Genomic DNA, 15,656 nt, shown 5'->3' on the forward strand with positions numbered 1-15,656 from the left:
TACTGAACCATAGGCAACAATGAAGGATGGGAAAAGGACAACGTCTGATAGCAAGCGTGCTAAGTAAACCAGTTGTTGAACTACGTTAATGTGCAATAATGCTACAGAAGCATGGAACAAACTACAAGCAGCACGATTTGAACATAGCAGCATGCAATGCTTAACAAGCTAATTGAATATCCCCCCCCCCCCCCCCCCCCCCAGGTCTGACATGACAAAATGGAAGATATTAGCACACATGCAGCTAAGCTGCAGAAGTTATTTATAGATCTATATGATAAAGTAGCAAAACATGAAAAGAATGCATTGTCTGAAGAAATATTAAATGGTCAAGTCATGCCTATGCTGGGAATGGAATACGAAAATTTAAAGATCTATGGCACACAATATCGTCAGAACACCAGAGTTTGAATTTCCTCACTGGATTGAATGAACAAAATACAATGCAATCTATTACATCCGTTGTTTCTAACACATGAAAGGGAACAAAATAATAATTGAAAGAAGATGACAAAAGAAAGAGCAGATAAAAATGTCTACGTAATAAGTGCAAAAAAACTAGGGGACTGGGGAGCAGACAACACTAACATGTGGCAAAAGGAGAAGATAAGCAGAACTGCTGCATTTACTTCATGAATCACATGTGCATCAACTGGAAACTACATTGCTGAAAATAAATGGTATAGAGGCAGTGGTGCTATGAAGTATATCCCTTTAAACATAATGTAAATTGACACACAAAAAAAATCTCTTCACCTAGTGGCAGCAGGGGAACACATACAAAAAAGTATTTAACTTCCACATGCTTTCGGAGCCAGTGGGTCCTCCTCCTGCCGGAAGAGTTGAAGGGGAAGAGTTGAAGGGGAAGAATTTACGTTATAATATCAACACTTCAAATAAACAGTACTTTCAAATTTAAAGGAAAACATCAATCACAAAATCCATCATTTATTGGAACAGATCTACATTTTGACTGTCACATAGTCATCATTGGTGCGATTAGTAAAGCATTGACACTGATACATGACACAAAAATTGAGTTTTATGTCAGTCACATAAGGGCTGTGTCATTTATCAGTTTTTATGCTCTGGCACGTTGGTATCTAAGTCACTCTTTGGTAATAGTACTGATAATGACAACATAATAGTCACAATCTAGATATGTTCCAATAAATGATGGATTTTGTGACCTATTGCTGGTTTTTAAATCTGAATACTCACTGAGAATCTAATGGATTCCAACTTAGTTAAAACAGCATTCTGTTTTGTAAACAGATATTTGATATTCTTGAAGTCGTTTCATTGGGAACACGAGGACTAATATGGGTGCATTTGATCAATAAATGGTTAATATTGACATCCTCTGAAAGATTCCAGGTGTACCACAAAAGATTTGGTGATCAAAATAACCAACACATGAAGAATATCTAGAAGAAACTTGATATCAATATAAAACATTACAAGAATGAAGTTTTCAATGGTTGTACATTATAAAAAATGCACAGAAAACCATTCAAACAACTAAAACATCATTCCACAGTTGCTTGCAAATTAAGTCATGGAGCTGTCACTGGACCAATTACTACAGAATCATTTGGAGGTGCTAAATATTAATTATGTTTTAAAGCTAATTACAGTAAATTCTATCAAATTTTCTTTCTGAAACACAAATATGAAACCACATGACGCACTTAAAAGATTTTTAAATGAAGCACAAAGCATTGGACATAGAGTTAAACAATTAAGATGTGATTGAGACAGAGAATTTTATAACAATAAAATCTAGGAATTTCTCATAGATAAGCTCGTGGTGTTGCAGTAGCGTCCTTGCTTCCCAAGCAGGGGGTCCCGGATACAATTCCCAGCGGGGTCAGGGATTTTCACCTGCCTTGAGATGACTGGGTGTTATTGTGTCATCTTCATCTTCATCTTCATCATCATCATCCATCACCATTACAGTCGGAGGAAGGCAATGGCAAACCACCTCCACAAGGACCTTGCCTAGTATGGTGGCGCGGGTCTCCCGCGTCATTCCCCTACGCTCTGTCAAGGAGTATGGGACTTCATCATCATCATCGTCAAGGGAACAGAGTATTGATTCTTCCAGCCTATATCCTTGAGCAAAATGGTACAGTTGAACATGAAAGTACTCTAGTACCTTCTGCCGCGGAAGTCGAACACGCGGCAGAACAAATGGACGTGGTCAGCCCATAGAGGGCTCCGCCTCCGCGGCGGCTATTCCGCGCGGCGGCTATTCCGCGCGGCGGCTATTCCGCGCGGCGGCTATTCCGCGCGGCGGCTATTCCGCGCGGCGGCTATTCCGCGCGGCGGCTATTCCGCGCGGCGGCTATTCCGCGCGGCGGCTATTCCGCGCGGCGGCTATTCCGCGCAGCGGCTATTCCGCGCAGCGGCTCTCGCGCAGTGAGGGCGCCACCGCTAAGCCACGTGCAGACAGCGGCCAATAGCCGCTCCCTCCAGTTTCTTATATAGCGACCCGCTCTGCCCTAGTCCAGCCAGTCTGGTACTCGCTATGGATTTCGTTTCTATCTCGGCGGTATGCCTGGCTCTGGTTCTGAGTGGATTTACGTTTGGTGTTTGGTGTTGTGGTTTCCACAAGCCTCCGTTGTTTATCTCTTCCTTGTTGTGTCGCTCATAGTCAGTCGTGGTCAGTTGTTGTCAGTTGTCGTTGGTCTGTCGTCCGACTCGTCCTGTGTTTACCCGGTGGTGCGTGCTCCACCGCCGGCGGCTTCCCCACCTGGCAGCTTCGATCCACAGCCCAAGGCGTTCCCACTGTTGGTTGTGGTTACTACACGTACAATAATTGTTGATGCTCAATGTTCAAGGCATGTAAACTGCCAAAAGGATTGTAGGCAGAAGCTTGCAACACAGCATTTATGTCTTAAACCATACTGGAAGGTCTTCATTTCCAGATAAAAACCTTTATGAGCTGTTTTTGCATGTCCGTCCTTTTGACAGGAAGTCTTGGAGACGACGGACATTTACAATTGTGAGAAAATGAAACTCCTACAGCCGTCCTTATGATTTTATTTATTTTGTATCTATCAGTTTTGACACTTCAATGCACCATCTTCACGCTGTAGTTGATGCTGAAGAGGTGCTTATGAGCTGTGGTACAATCAAACAACAGGAAAATTTAATCACCTCATAATTTTTGGCACAGGTTAACATATTTGTACAAACAAATCTTTCTATTCAAAGTTTGATGACAAGGCTGTTTTTTGGATAAGTTGCTACGTATGTCAACAACATAGGTAAATTCAGAGTCTGGAGTCAAAGAAGGAAAGTAGTCTTGAGTCATAACATAAAATTTCAGCCAGGAGCAATTTTCAGCTTCTATAGTGATAATGTTGAATGCAGTATTTCTCAGACCCGAAATAGTTGGATCCGTTACCCAAAGCACAAGAAGGCAAAGGTCATAGGCGGTCTGCTACCACAGGAAGTCAAAGAACAACAATTTGGCACATTTGATTGTGGAGAAGACAAGTAACAGGTGACTGTAACAAATAATCAACAGAATTCCTGGAAAGCAAAAACTCCTGAATTTTCTGAAGGTGGTAAACTGGAGAACAACGAAGAAAACCAACCTGGGAGGAAATTGGTGAATTCTTGATGCTAACAAAAGTTGGTATTTATGAACATAAAGATCCAAAATGTGTTTTCTGACGTACTGCAGTCAAATGAGAAGAGAACATAGATGCAAGCTATTAATGAAGAAATGGACTCACTTAAGAGACACAATACATGGGCATTAGTTGAATTCCTATGAATGCCAAAATACTGCTGAATCACTGGGTTCTACGCCAAAAGTCTTGAAGAAAGTGGATTTTCAAAGCAGTGCTGCATATCTTTATATGTTTCACTGCAAATGGAATGAAAATAGATTAAACATAGCAATTTACATTGATGACGGGCTAATTGTTGGCAGCAACTTTTCTGAGTACTTTACAATGTGAATTTGATATAACGACAGGTATGCTTGATAGTTTCCTCAGTATAAAAATAAAGCTACTCATCGTCACCTATGGAGAAGTGGTCAGAGAGAGAAACAATATAAGAAATTATTCTTCATTTGCCTCAATTCAGAAATTAAAATTTATTTTTGTTTCGTAACTACCTTCATCAATTATGTCTGGAAAGTTATACGAATGAACTACTGCCTCAGGCCACATTAACCAGTAAACAGTGCCCCAGGAACACTTCCAATTCTATCCCAGTTCCACTCTGATATAATGCCACTGAAACTGAACATTGTGCATCATTGAGATGTTCATGATCACTTCACACAGTATCAACCATGTGCAACCAATATGCCTCAAATTTTAAGTGAAATGAAGTTCATGTTTAGTTGATGATTATTCTACAGCACTATAACTGTCACAAGAGTAAGTACACATGTGTAGTTGTGTAAAAAACATAAAATCTTTGGTGGCGACATGAAGAAAAACCTAACAAAATGTTGATTATCAAAGAAAATAAATGACAGAAAATCCAAGACAGAATAACAGCAACATGAAAAGGATAGATTGCTGCTCACCACATAAAGACGGCATTGAATTGCAACAGGCACAAAAGAAAGAATACTAAAAATATTCAGCTTTTGGACTATGTACTTCTTCAGAAATAGAAAACTCTCACACATTCACACAAGCAAAACTCACACTCTCTGTCATCTTTGGGTGCTAAGGCCTGACTGTAGCTGTGTCTAGCTGGGGTGGGCAATGGAAGTATGAAAGAGTCATGGGATTGAGGAGAGGGAGGGGTAACACAGTACAGGTGGGGAAAGATTCTAATGCTGCCTGTAAGCCCATGCAGGACATGTAGGAGATGGCATTAGATAGCTAGATGGAGCTTCAAGAGAATGCACTTTGAGGGAAGCAGGAGGACGGAGGAACAGGGGGGGAAGGTTGGGGGGGGGGGGGGGGGAGGGCAGAGAACTGGAAAGGACTTTGTATGTGTGTTGGCAGGAAAGCGTGTAAGTACTGGAGTGGGAGCTGGGAAAGGGGATAGGCAAGTGGAGGGCTGAGACTAATGAAGGTTGAGTCCACCATATAGCGGAGATGCTGAGTTGCAGAAAGGCACAACAAAAAGACTGTCACACAATTAGCTTTTGCCCAACAAGGCCTTTGTCAAAATTAAACACACACACACACACACACACACACACACACACACACACAAGAGCACAATCTCTGGCAGCTAGACCCAGGAGAGGTAAGCAGGAGGCTGAGGCAGGGAGGGGGAGGGATAGCAAGATAGTGGTGGCGGAGAGCAAGTGCTGCTAGGAGCATGCAGGGTTGAGGCAGAGAGTGGGGCAGCTAGGTGCAGTTGGGAGGCTAGACAGAGTGTGGGGGAGAGGGAGGGGCGTAGCAAAAAAGGAGGAGGTAAAAAGACTCAGTGCATTGGTGGAATAGAGAGTTATGTAGTGCTAGAATAGGAACACGGAAGGGGCTACATGGGTAAGGACATTGACTAATGAACATTGAAACCAGGAGGATTATGGGAACATAGGATATACTGCAGGGCGAGTTCCCACCTGCGCAATTCAGAAAAGCTGGTGATGGTGGAAAGGATCCAGATGGCACAGGCTGTGAAGCAGATATTGACATGAAGGACATCATGTTGAGTGGCGTGGTCAAAAACAGGTTGGGCAAATTGCTTCTTGGACACAGTTTGTTCGTGGCCATTTTGCAAAGAGACAGCTTGTTGGTTGTCTTGCCCACATAGATGGTTCAAATGGTTGAAGTGGATCTGAGCACTATGGGACTTAACATCTGAGGTCATCAGTCCCATAGAACTTAGAACTACTTAAACCTAACTAACCTAAGGACATCACATACATCCATGCCCGAGGCAGGATTCGAACCTGCGACTGTAGTGGTCACACAATTCCAGACTTAAGTGCCTAGAACCGCTCGACCACACCAACCGGCCTTGCCCACATAGAATGCAGCACAGTGGTTGCAGCTTAGCTTGTAGATCACATGACTGATTTCACAGGTCACCTTCCTTTGATGGAATAGGTGATGTTTGTGAAAGATTGAGTCCAGAGGAATTTCAGGAACAACAGGTATGTCACAGGAGAGTTCCCATTCACGCAGTTCAGAAAAGCTGGTGTTGATGGGAAGAATTCAGATGCCACAGGCAGTGAAGCAGTCATTAAAGAGAGGCACATCATGTTGGGCAGCATGCTCAGCACCTCTGTGGTCCAGCTGCCTCTTGGTCATAGTTTGCAGTGATAATTCATGCAGACAGACAGTTTGCAAGTAATCATACCCACATAGAAAGCAGCACAGTGGTTTCAGCTAATTTGTAGATCACATTGCTGATTTCACAGCTTACCCTTCGTCTGATATAGTAGGAGATTCCTGTGACAGGACTGAAGAAGTTGGTAGACGAAGGATGTGTGGGACAGATTTTGCTTCTAGGTGTATTGCACGGATATGTGCCAAGAGGCAAGAGGTTGGGAGCAGGGGTTCAGTATGGATGGAGAAGGATAATGTGTACATTGGGTGGGTGGCAGAATATCACTGAAAGGGTAGGGTAAGGTAGGACAGTGGGGACGATATTTCTCATTTCAGGGCATGACAAGAGGTAGCTGGATTCTGGTGGACAAAGTGATTTAGTTGCTCCAGTCCTGGGTGGTACTAAGTCATGACAGGAGAGCTCCTTTATGGGCAGACAGTGGGTATGCAGGCATACGGTAGATGATTGGGAGACAAGGCAAGGAAGATCTGTTTTTTATTTATTTATTTTATTTATTTATTGATTTATTTAACCTGGCAAGATTAGGGCCATCAGGCCCTCTCTTACATCTAACCAGGCATTCTACTTATTTTACATTCATACGTTTTAGTAGGCATGTTAAACTACATCTGGTACAAAAAGTGAAATAAACAATTAGAAAGGTACACCTGGAAAAATACATACATATAGAGTTTATATTCGTAGATCATAAGTACTGTTATAATTACACATTATTGAAGAGACAAATTTTAGATAGGAGTGCTGGCAGCAGGGAGTATGAGGGAGACTCATGGTGAAGGGAGGAGAAGAATAGACATGATTAAACATAATTAAGGAAATATAAAGGAAAAGAAGATTCCCTGGCTAATAGAGATAGATGAAGGAGGAGGCATCTCAGGAGCAAGGTTTGGAGGGTAATTTCAGTCTGTGGATGACTCGGGGAGATCCTTTGTACTTTTGGAGATGGACAGAACACCACTACAGATGTGATGACTCTGTGTGGCTAGAGTGCATGGAAGGGACTTCTTGGTGTGGAATGGGTGGTATATTTGAGGTAGAGATATTGTTGGTAGTTCGTAGGTTTGATGTGAACTGAGTACTGATGTAGCCATTCTTGAGGTGGTTTACATCAAGGAAGGTGGATTGGTGGTCTGAGGAGGACCTGGTGAAACAAATGGGGGGAGGCTGTTGAGGTTATGGAGGCATGTGGATAGTGTGTCCTCCCCTTGGTCCAGATCATGAAGATTTCATAAATGAAGGAGGTTTTAGACTCTGGGTACTCAGGAAGGATTCCTCTACATCACATTGGATGTTGCCATGCAGGTGCCCACTGCTGTACATATTCTCCACTGGGGTTTCAACTATCTCTTTCATGTCTGGAAGTGAGAAATATCCTCCCTACTATCCTACCATCCATCCCACAGTGAGATTCTAACATCTGCCCAACTTAAGCAATATCCTCGTCCATATGTACTGAACCCCTGCTCCCAACCCCTTGCCTCATGGCTCACGCCCCTGCAACAAACTTATGCAAAACCTGTCCTACAAATTCTTCTACTACCACCTTCTACAGTCCTGTTCACAGGCAGTTCCTACACCACAGAAAGCAGGGCCACGAATAAAAGCAGCCATGTAATCTACAAACTTAGCTGCAACCAATATGCTGCTTTCTACGTGAGCATGACTACTTACAAGCTGTCTGGTGCCACTAAACTACCACCAAGAGACAACTGGACCACTGAGGTGCTGAGCATGCTGCCCAACACAATGTGCTTCACTTTAACAAATGCTTCAAAGTCCACATCATCTGGATTCTTCCCAACACCAGCTTTTCTGAACTGTGTAGATGGGAACTCTCCCTGAAACATATCTTTTGTTCCCAATATTGCTCTGGCCTCATCCTTCATTAGTCCCTGTCCTCCACTTGCCTATCCCCTTCCCTCGTCCCACTCCAGTACTCACACACCTTATATCCCACCAATATACAAACATAATTTTTACCCATTCTCTAATTCTCTCCTCTGTTACCCCTTCCCACCTCCCATCACACACCCTTCTGATGTTACAACTATCAGCCTTTTGCTGTTCCCTACACATCACCGCATGCTCCCAAAAGCAGCACTCACATCTTCCCCCACCCGTACAATGCTATCTCTCTTCTGTAGCCCCCACTACTCACCCCAGACAGAGGCTGCTAATCTCAGATGCAGTTGCTGCAGCCTTAGGCCCTTAATATGACTAGTGTGTGTCAGTTTTCCACTACAGAAACAGAAACACACACACACACACACACACACACACACACACACACACACATGAACAGTAGACAACTTCAAAACTACATAACCAAACTAAAGGAAGAAGTACACAACTGCAAGAGAACAGTAGTTAAGTTCCTGAGAAATGGTATAACATGTATTAAAATTTGGGTGGCAGGTACCTGCAAATCTTGCCTCCTGTAATGATACCTACCTTGTCTTAACTTACACAGTATTGGCATTTAAACTCATCAATTCACCCACAAAATTATTTATCTCTCTCCATTGCTAGAATCTATGCTCTTAAAATAACGACTTTTTCCTACTTTATTCAAAAAGTAAGCACTCCACACAGCTATAATCTGCTAGCCATCACACCTGGGCACGGAGAAAATAAGAGCATCAGTACCACACACCTCCTCCTCCTTTTCCTATAACTTCAGCAGATGGTACATATGTAGACTGACAGGCTATATACTTCTGCGAATTCCCATTATAGTCATTATGCAAAACGACTATGAGAGGAAGTAGTAGTCTTCCTTATTCTTATATGAATAATTCTTTCAGTTATGCACTATGCCTTTTTATGTGGCTTCCACTGTAATTAGTTGAACATTTCTGTGATGACCTCACATTGTTACTGAAGGATACATACATATACCATGGCAAATAAGAGATGAGGTATTACTCCTAAATGCTCCCTTTTCCGATCACGAGGTTCTGTTGCCGTCCAAAAGAGAGCATCTATAGTATCTTGGCCAAAGGCGGAAAACAATCTATCACCAACCTGAAAATTGGTACAACCATTTATACAAGATAATATGCACAAAAGGAAAAAAAAGTTAGGTGACTTACAGACAACTTTACCTCCAGCATATTGTAGAAGATGTAGAGTTTAATGACAGACTGACTTTTAATAAGATGATACATCATAGATGTATCAATATATGACATAATCATACTACACATGACCAAAATACAAGCCTTCAAAAGATCACAGATTTCTGCAGGTTTCAAAATCTTCTTTGACTTTGAGTTCTTCAATCTGGAATCAGAAATTATGAAAAACTTTTTCAGTTCATGTCATCTGCCTTTTGACACCTCAGAATACAACATGATAAATGAATGAGTGAATCTGAATGTAAAATGATTATAAAGATCTTCACATGTCTCAAGTTGAGGCACCACAGAATGGAAGGAATTTTATATGGTGGAAGTGTGTGTGTGTGTGTGGGGGGGGGGGGGGAGGGTTGTAGAGATCAAAAAGCTTTACTACAGTAAGGAAGATCATGTGATTGTAGCCTGCAGTAGTTCTGCAGAGATAAACAGACTTACACAGAATAAACTAACATGGAGAGCTGCATTAAACCATTCTCATGATTGACCACAACAGCAACAGCAGCAGCTGCAGCATCTTTATCTGGAGCACAAACCATTACTTCCTACAATGAACTTTGACACAATTTAGAGATGTTAACAACCTGACGGTAATACCAAAATTTGAGAGAGCAAAGTCTCGGGGAGAGTTGACTCCCCACCCAAATCCCTACAGTAACACTGCCTAGCATACTGTCTAGCTGAAGGCCTTCCCAAAAAATTCATAAGTAGTGCAATGACTAATTGATATTATTGAAATATGACACAGTTACCATAAATTAGTAACTTACTAAGAACTTTTGGGTATGTCAACATTTAGGAGAGCAAGTTCAGGCCACCTCTCCATACCAGACCCACAGAGATAGCCAACTCTCCCAGACACTACCAAGTCCAATAACAACTGTCATAGTAATATCAGAGGGTGGGATTGCACCGCAGCATTCCTTTACATAACTGGGAAACTAACATTATGGGGGAAATTGGTTTTTTTTAACCTCAACAACCATTCACCCCACCAATATGTATTACACTTTGAGGATTTGTGGGCAACTGAGACAAGAGCCTCATTCCCTGTAACTCACAATGTAATGCCAAACAGTGGTTACTTAACCTGGCAGATAGTTTAAGTAATGGAGGACTGGTTGTGCTGGACAGTCTGCAGCCCAGGATGCCAGGACTGCCATGCCTGTACTCAGCCATTACTTGCTAGCTCCCTGAGGGTAGTATAATGGACAGTCAGAGGTTACACTTGTAGCACAGAAAGGGACATAGTACTGTAAAGACTCGAGGCCCAATTTTCTAATTTTCACCAATCCTATGCTCATAGCAAGTAATGAGCCACCTGAAGGAGAAGAGGGGTGGGGTGGGGTGGGTGGTGGGGATGCTACAAAATAAAGTGTGGTTACAATGATGCATGATTATAGGATAAATACAAGACCTTCAACAAATGAAGTTTGTTTATTTCTTGTTTGTCTGATAATGAGTCTGTGGCTGAAAAAGTTCACAAAAACATCTCTCTTTCTATAAACCTTAATTTTATACAGATGCACAGTTTTTTTTTACCAAGCAAATAATTTAAAATCACATGCAAAATGTCACTTGAAGGTATTTTTCACTGTAGGGTTAATATTATATATGATGTTGGATAATATGACTTGCTTTTAAAAAGGATGCAAATCTCCTCCATTGTTGTTGTCATCTTCAGTCCAAAGACTGGTTTAATGCAGCTGTCAAAGTTAGTCTATTCTGTGCAAACTTCTTCATCTCTGCATGACTAACACAACTTACATCCATTTGAAACCATTAATGTATTCAAGCACTGGTCTCCCTTTACAATTTTTACCCCCCCCCCCCCCCCCCCAAACACACATGTCCTTACATTAAGAAATTGACAATTCCTTTATGCCTATGGACATTTCCTATTGATAGATCCCTTCCTTTAGTCAAGTTGTGCCATAAATTTGTTTTCCCAGATTTGATTCAGAACCACCTCATTTATCAATCTCCCCTTTCAATCTTTGGCATTCTTCTATAGTAAAATTTTTTGAAAACTTCTATTCTTTTCTACTCTGAACTGCTTATCGTCCATGTCTCACTGTCATAAATGTTGTGATCCAGACAAATACCAATGGAACAGACTTGCTAACACTGTTATTAAATGTTATCACATTCCATATTTTCAGAAATGGTTTTCACACTAATACCAGTCTGCATTTTATTTCCTCACTATTTTGGTCATCATGAGTTATTTTGCTGTCCAAACAGAAAACTTCATCTACTACTTTTTTTGGTGTCTCATTTCCTAATGTAATATCCTCATCATCACCTGATTTAATTAGATTACATTCCATTGGCCTTTTATTGATGTTAATCTTACAATAATATAATGAAAAGGAAAGTTGCCCCTCACTATATAGCGGAGAAGCTGAGTCGCAGACAGGCACAACAAAAGGGCAGTCACAAATAAACTTTTGGCCAGCAAGGTCTTTGTCAGAAATAGATGACAGACACGAGTTCAGTTGCCGGAGACTGCAGTCATGTGCATGTGAGGGGTGTGTGTGTGAGAGAGAGAGAGAGAGAGAGAGAGAGAGAGAGAGACTGTCCTCTACTTTTGATGAAGGCCTTGCCGGCCAAAAGTTTATTTGTGACAGTCTTTTTGTTGTGCCTATCTGCGACTCAGCATCAGATATCAAAGTTTTTAATTCTTCTCCCTGGATGTTAATCCCCTTTCTAAATTTCTGCTTGGTTTCCCTCAGTTTGCTCAGCGTACATAGTGAATAAAATTGGGGATAGGCTACAACCTTTTCACACCCCCTTTTCAATTACTACTTCCCTTTCATGTCCTTTGACTCTTACAAGTGCTGTCTGGTTTCTGTACAAGCTATAAATAAACTTTTCTCTCCATATTTTACCACTGCTACCTTTGGAATTTCAGAAAGTGTAATCCAGTCAATATTGTCAAAAGCTTACTCTAAATCTATAAATGCTATAAATGTCAGTTTGTCTTTCTTCAACCTTTCTTATAGGATACGTCATATGGTCAGTGTTGCCTTGCAGGTTCCTATGTTTCTTATCTTCCTCAAGGTTGGCTGTTATCAGTTCTTCCATTCTTCTGTAAATAATTCTTGTCAATATTTTGCAAACAGGACTTCAAGTGACCGTTCAGTCACATTCAAACCTGTCAGCACCTGCCTTCTTTGGAATTAAAATTATTACTGTCTTCCTGAAGTATGAGGGCACTTCCCTTGTCTCACGTATCTTACACACCATCCTTTGTCTCCCAGGGATGTCAATAATTCTGAGGGAATATCTGCTACTCCAGGGTTTGTTGACAGTTAGGTCTTTCAGTGCTCTGTCAAATTCTTTACACAGTGTTTTATCTCCCACCTTATCATCATCTATTTTCTCTTTGTTTTCTACAATATTGTCCTCAAATTTATTTTGCCCCTCTATAAATTCCTTGCACCTTTCAGGTTTCTCTTCTTGACTAAGTACTGGTTCTCTATCTGAGATTTTCATATTCATACAGGTGCTTTTTTTTCTTCTTCAAAGGTCTCTTAATTTTTCCTATGGTTGTTGTCTATCTTTCCCCTGTACATAGGTACTTTTATTGCCTTGCATTTGTCTCTGAGCCATTCCTCTTTAGCCATTTTACACTTTCTCACAATCCCATTTTTTTACCACCATATTGCCTTTCATCTGCTTCATTTCCTGCATTTTTATATTTTCTCCTCTCATCAATTAAATTCAATATCTCGAGTGATAGCTGAAATTTTTACTAGATCTTGTCTTTTTATCTATTTTGTCCTCTGCTGCCATCACCATTTCATCTCTCAAAGCTACCCATTCATCTTCTACTGCATTCCTATTGCATCATTGCCTAATGCTTCCTTTGATACTGTCAACAACCCTTGGTTCTTTGAACTCACTCACCTCCATCTACTTAATTTCCTACCTTTCTGCAGTATATTCAGTTTTAATTTAGTGTTCATAACCAATAAATTATTGTCGGGGTCCACATTTGTCACTGAAAATGTCTTACAGTTTAAAATCTGGTTCTGAAAACACTGTCTTACCATTAAATATAATCAGTCTAAATGTTCCAGTTTCCCCATCTCTTCCATGTATACAAACCCTCTTTCATCATTCTTAAATGAGTTTTAGTGATGATTAAAAAATTATGCTCAGTGCAAAATTCTACCAGGCAGCTTCCTCTTTCGTTCCCGCTATCAAATTCCAGTCACCCATCACAAGTAAATTTTCATTTCACTTAACTGTTTTAAATATCTTTCTCACATCATATTCTTTCAATCTCATCAGCATATAGCTCCGAAAGCTTGCGCGCGCGCGCGCTTGTGTGTGTGTGTGTGTGTGTGTGTGTGTGTGTGGTTTCTCCCCCCCTGCCGTTTCCAAGTGAGTAGATTTTTTATATGTATCCAATTTATATTATGCCATCATAATCATCTGTGGAACTAATTGGCATATAAACTTGCATTACTGTGGTGGGTGTTCGCTTTTTATCTACCTTGGCTCCACTAAAGCGTTCACTGTGCTTTTTACTCAGTATTAAGCCTACTCCTTCAAAACCCCTACTGTATTCTGTGTTGATAACCCACCAATTCCCATTGTATATACTAACTTCAACATACCAAAATCTCTTTTTAAATTCCCTAACATACCTACCAGATTAAGGGACTTAACATTCCATGCTCCGACACGATAAATGCCAGTTTTCTTTTCTCTCATGATGACTTCTTCCAGTGAAATTCTAGTACAAAGATCCGAATAGGGTTTGTTTTTTTCCAGAATATATTACCCAAGAGGATGCCTCCATAATTTAACCATACATTAGAGGTGCACACCCTATGAAAAAGTAACAGCTGTGGTTTCCCATCGCTTTCAGCCATTCACAGTATCACCACAGTTACATTCACCAATGTTACAATGCAAGATCAGTCAATCACCCACACTGTTGCTGGTGCAACTAGTAAAAAGGTTACTTCAGGAACCACTGGTTAGTGTGATGTCTCCACAGATAATCCTCCACTGTGGTTGCACTAACAGTATAGCTATACATATCATACGGGACGCAAGCCATGCCATCCAGCAAGGTCCATGGTTTATGTGGGGATGCCTTCCTCACTGGAAATTATTCTCATCTTTGGAGAAGTATTAAATATTCTTGTACATTTTGATTAGTCCCATATAACATCTCTAAAATGTTGTTCAATGAATGTTTATATATGTGCTGAAAATTAATAAGGTAAAGTTGTAAGTATAATCATACAGCAGTGCTGTTTGATTGAAGTAGTTTCATTCTTTGATTTAAACTGAAACTTCCACCAGTACCTCTCCTGCCTCCAAACTACATTGAAATTCTCCTGCACACAGATCTAACACTCCTCAAAACAATTCCTTAGGCTATCATTCAAAAATTTTGTCTGCATTTCCTATCCTCCAGGAGTTCTAGTCCTGCAAGGTAAGCGGGACAACTTCTGTGAATTTTGGAAGTCAGGAGAGAGATACTGGTAAAAGTGATCTGTGAGGAATGGCTGTGAGATGTTCTTGAATCACTCAAGTGGTAGAGCACTTGCTCACAAAAGTCAAAGGTGTCAGATGCAGGTACAGTTTTAGTCTGCCACAGGTTTCAAATCGGCGAACACTCCTGCAAAGTGAAGATCCATGCTCGAAACTCCAAATTTCTCCACAGTTGCTGCCAACTGCCAATGTTGTTGGTGATGATTCATGAATAAAGGGACCAGCAGCGCAGTCTCTCTCTCTCTCTCTCTCTCTCTCTCTCTCTCTCTCTCTCTCTCTCTCAGACAGGCACGCCAAGTCAACCACACAGCCTGACGTTCCCCAGCCCCAGTGGCCAGAGACAGCGGTGATATGTGTTCGGTTGTGCTTGTTTGAATTTGTGTGTGTTTTCTACTTTAGAAGAAGTCTTTTTGGCAGAAAGCTCAAATGTATAGCAGTCTGTTTGTTTCGCCTATCTACGACTCAAAATCTCCTCTATATGATGAGTAGCAATTTATCCTTTTCATAATATTGTTATTATTCTGTTCTGTATTTTCCATTGTTAGGCTTATTCTTTGGTCAGAATGTGTTTTCTGGTGCTCAGTCTTTTGCAGCTGACAAATTTTCTAAATGTTTTCTTTCAGCAGCTGTTGTATCAGCCTACAATGACTTCACATGACATGGCTTTGTACTGTATTGAAACGTAAAAGCTCTTCCCAAGCAACCCCTGAAATTACAAAT

At 41.0% G+C, this 15,656-nt stretch overlaps 1 protein-coding gene across 1 annotated transcript in view; it reads right to left on the reverse strand.

Moving 5' to 3' along the window:
- LOC124774884 (protein TAPT1 homolog) overlaps positions 1-15,656 on the reverse strand; it is a 146,689-nt gene that overhangs the window by 71,824 nt on the left and 59,209 nt on the right. The window contains exons 4-5 of the mRNA XM_047249574.1: positions 9,390-9,567; positions 9,174-9,309 (exon numbers count right to left, since the gene is read on the reverse strand). Of these exons, the coding sequence (XP_047105530.1) occupies positions 9,174-9,309; positions 9,390-9,567 (314 nt within the window). The remainder of the gene's footprint in view (positions 1-9,173; positions 9,310-9,389; positions 9,568-15,656) is intronic.

Source organism: Schistocerca piceifrons, chromosome 1, assembly GCF_021461385.2.
Source record: "Schistocerca piceifrons isolate TAMUIC-IGC-003096 chromosome 1, iqSchPice1.1, whole genome shotgun sequence".
Lineage (NCBI taxonomy): Eukaryota > Metazoa > Arthropoda > Insecta > Orthoptera > Acrididae > Schistocerca > Schistocerca piceifrons.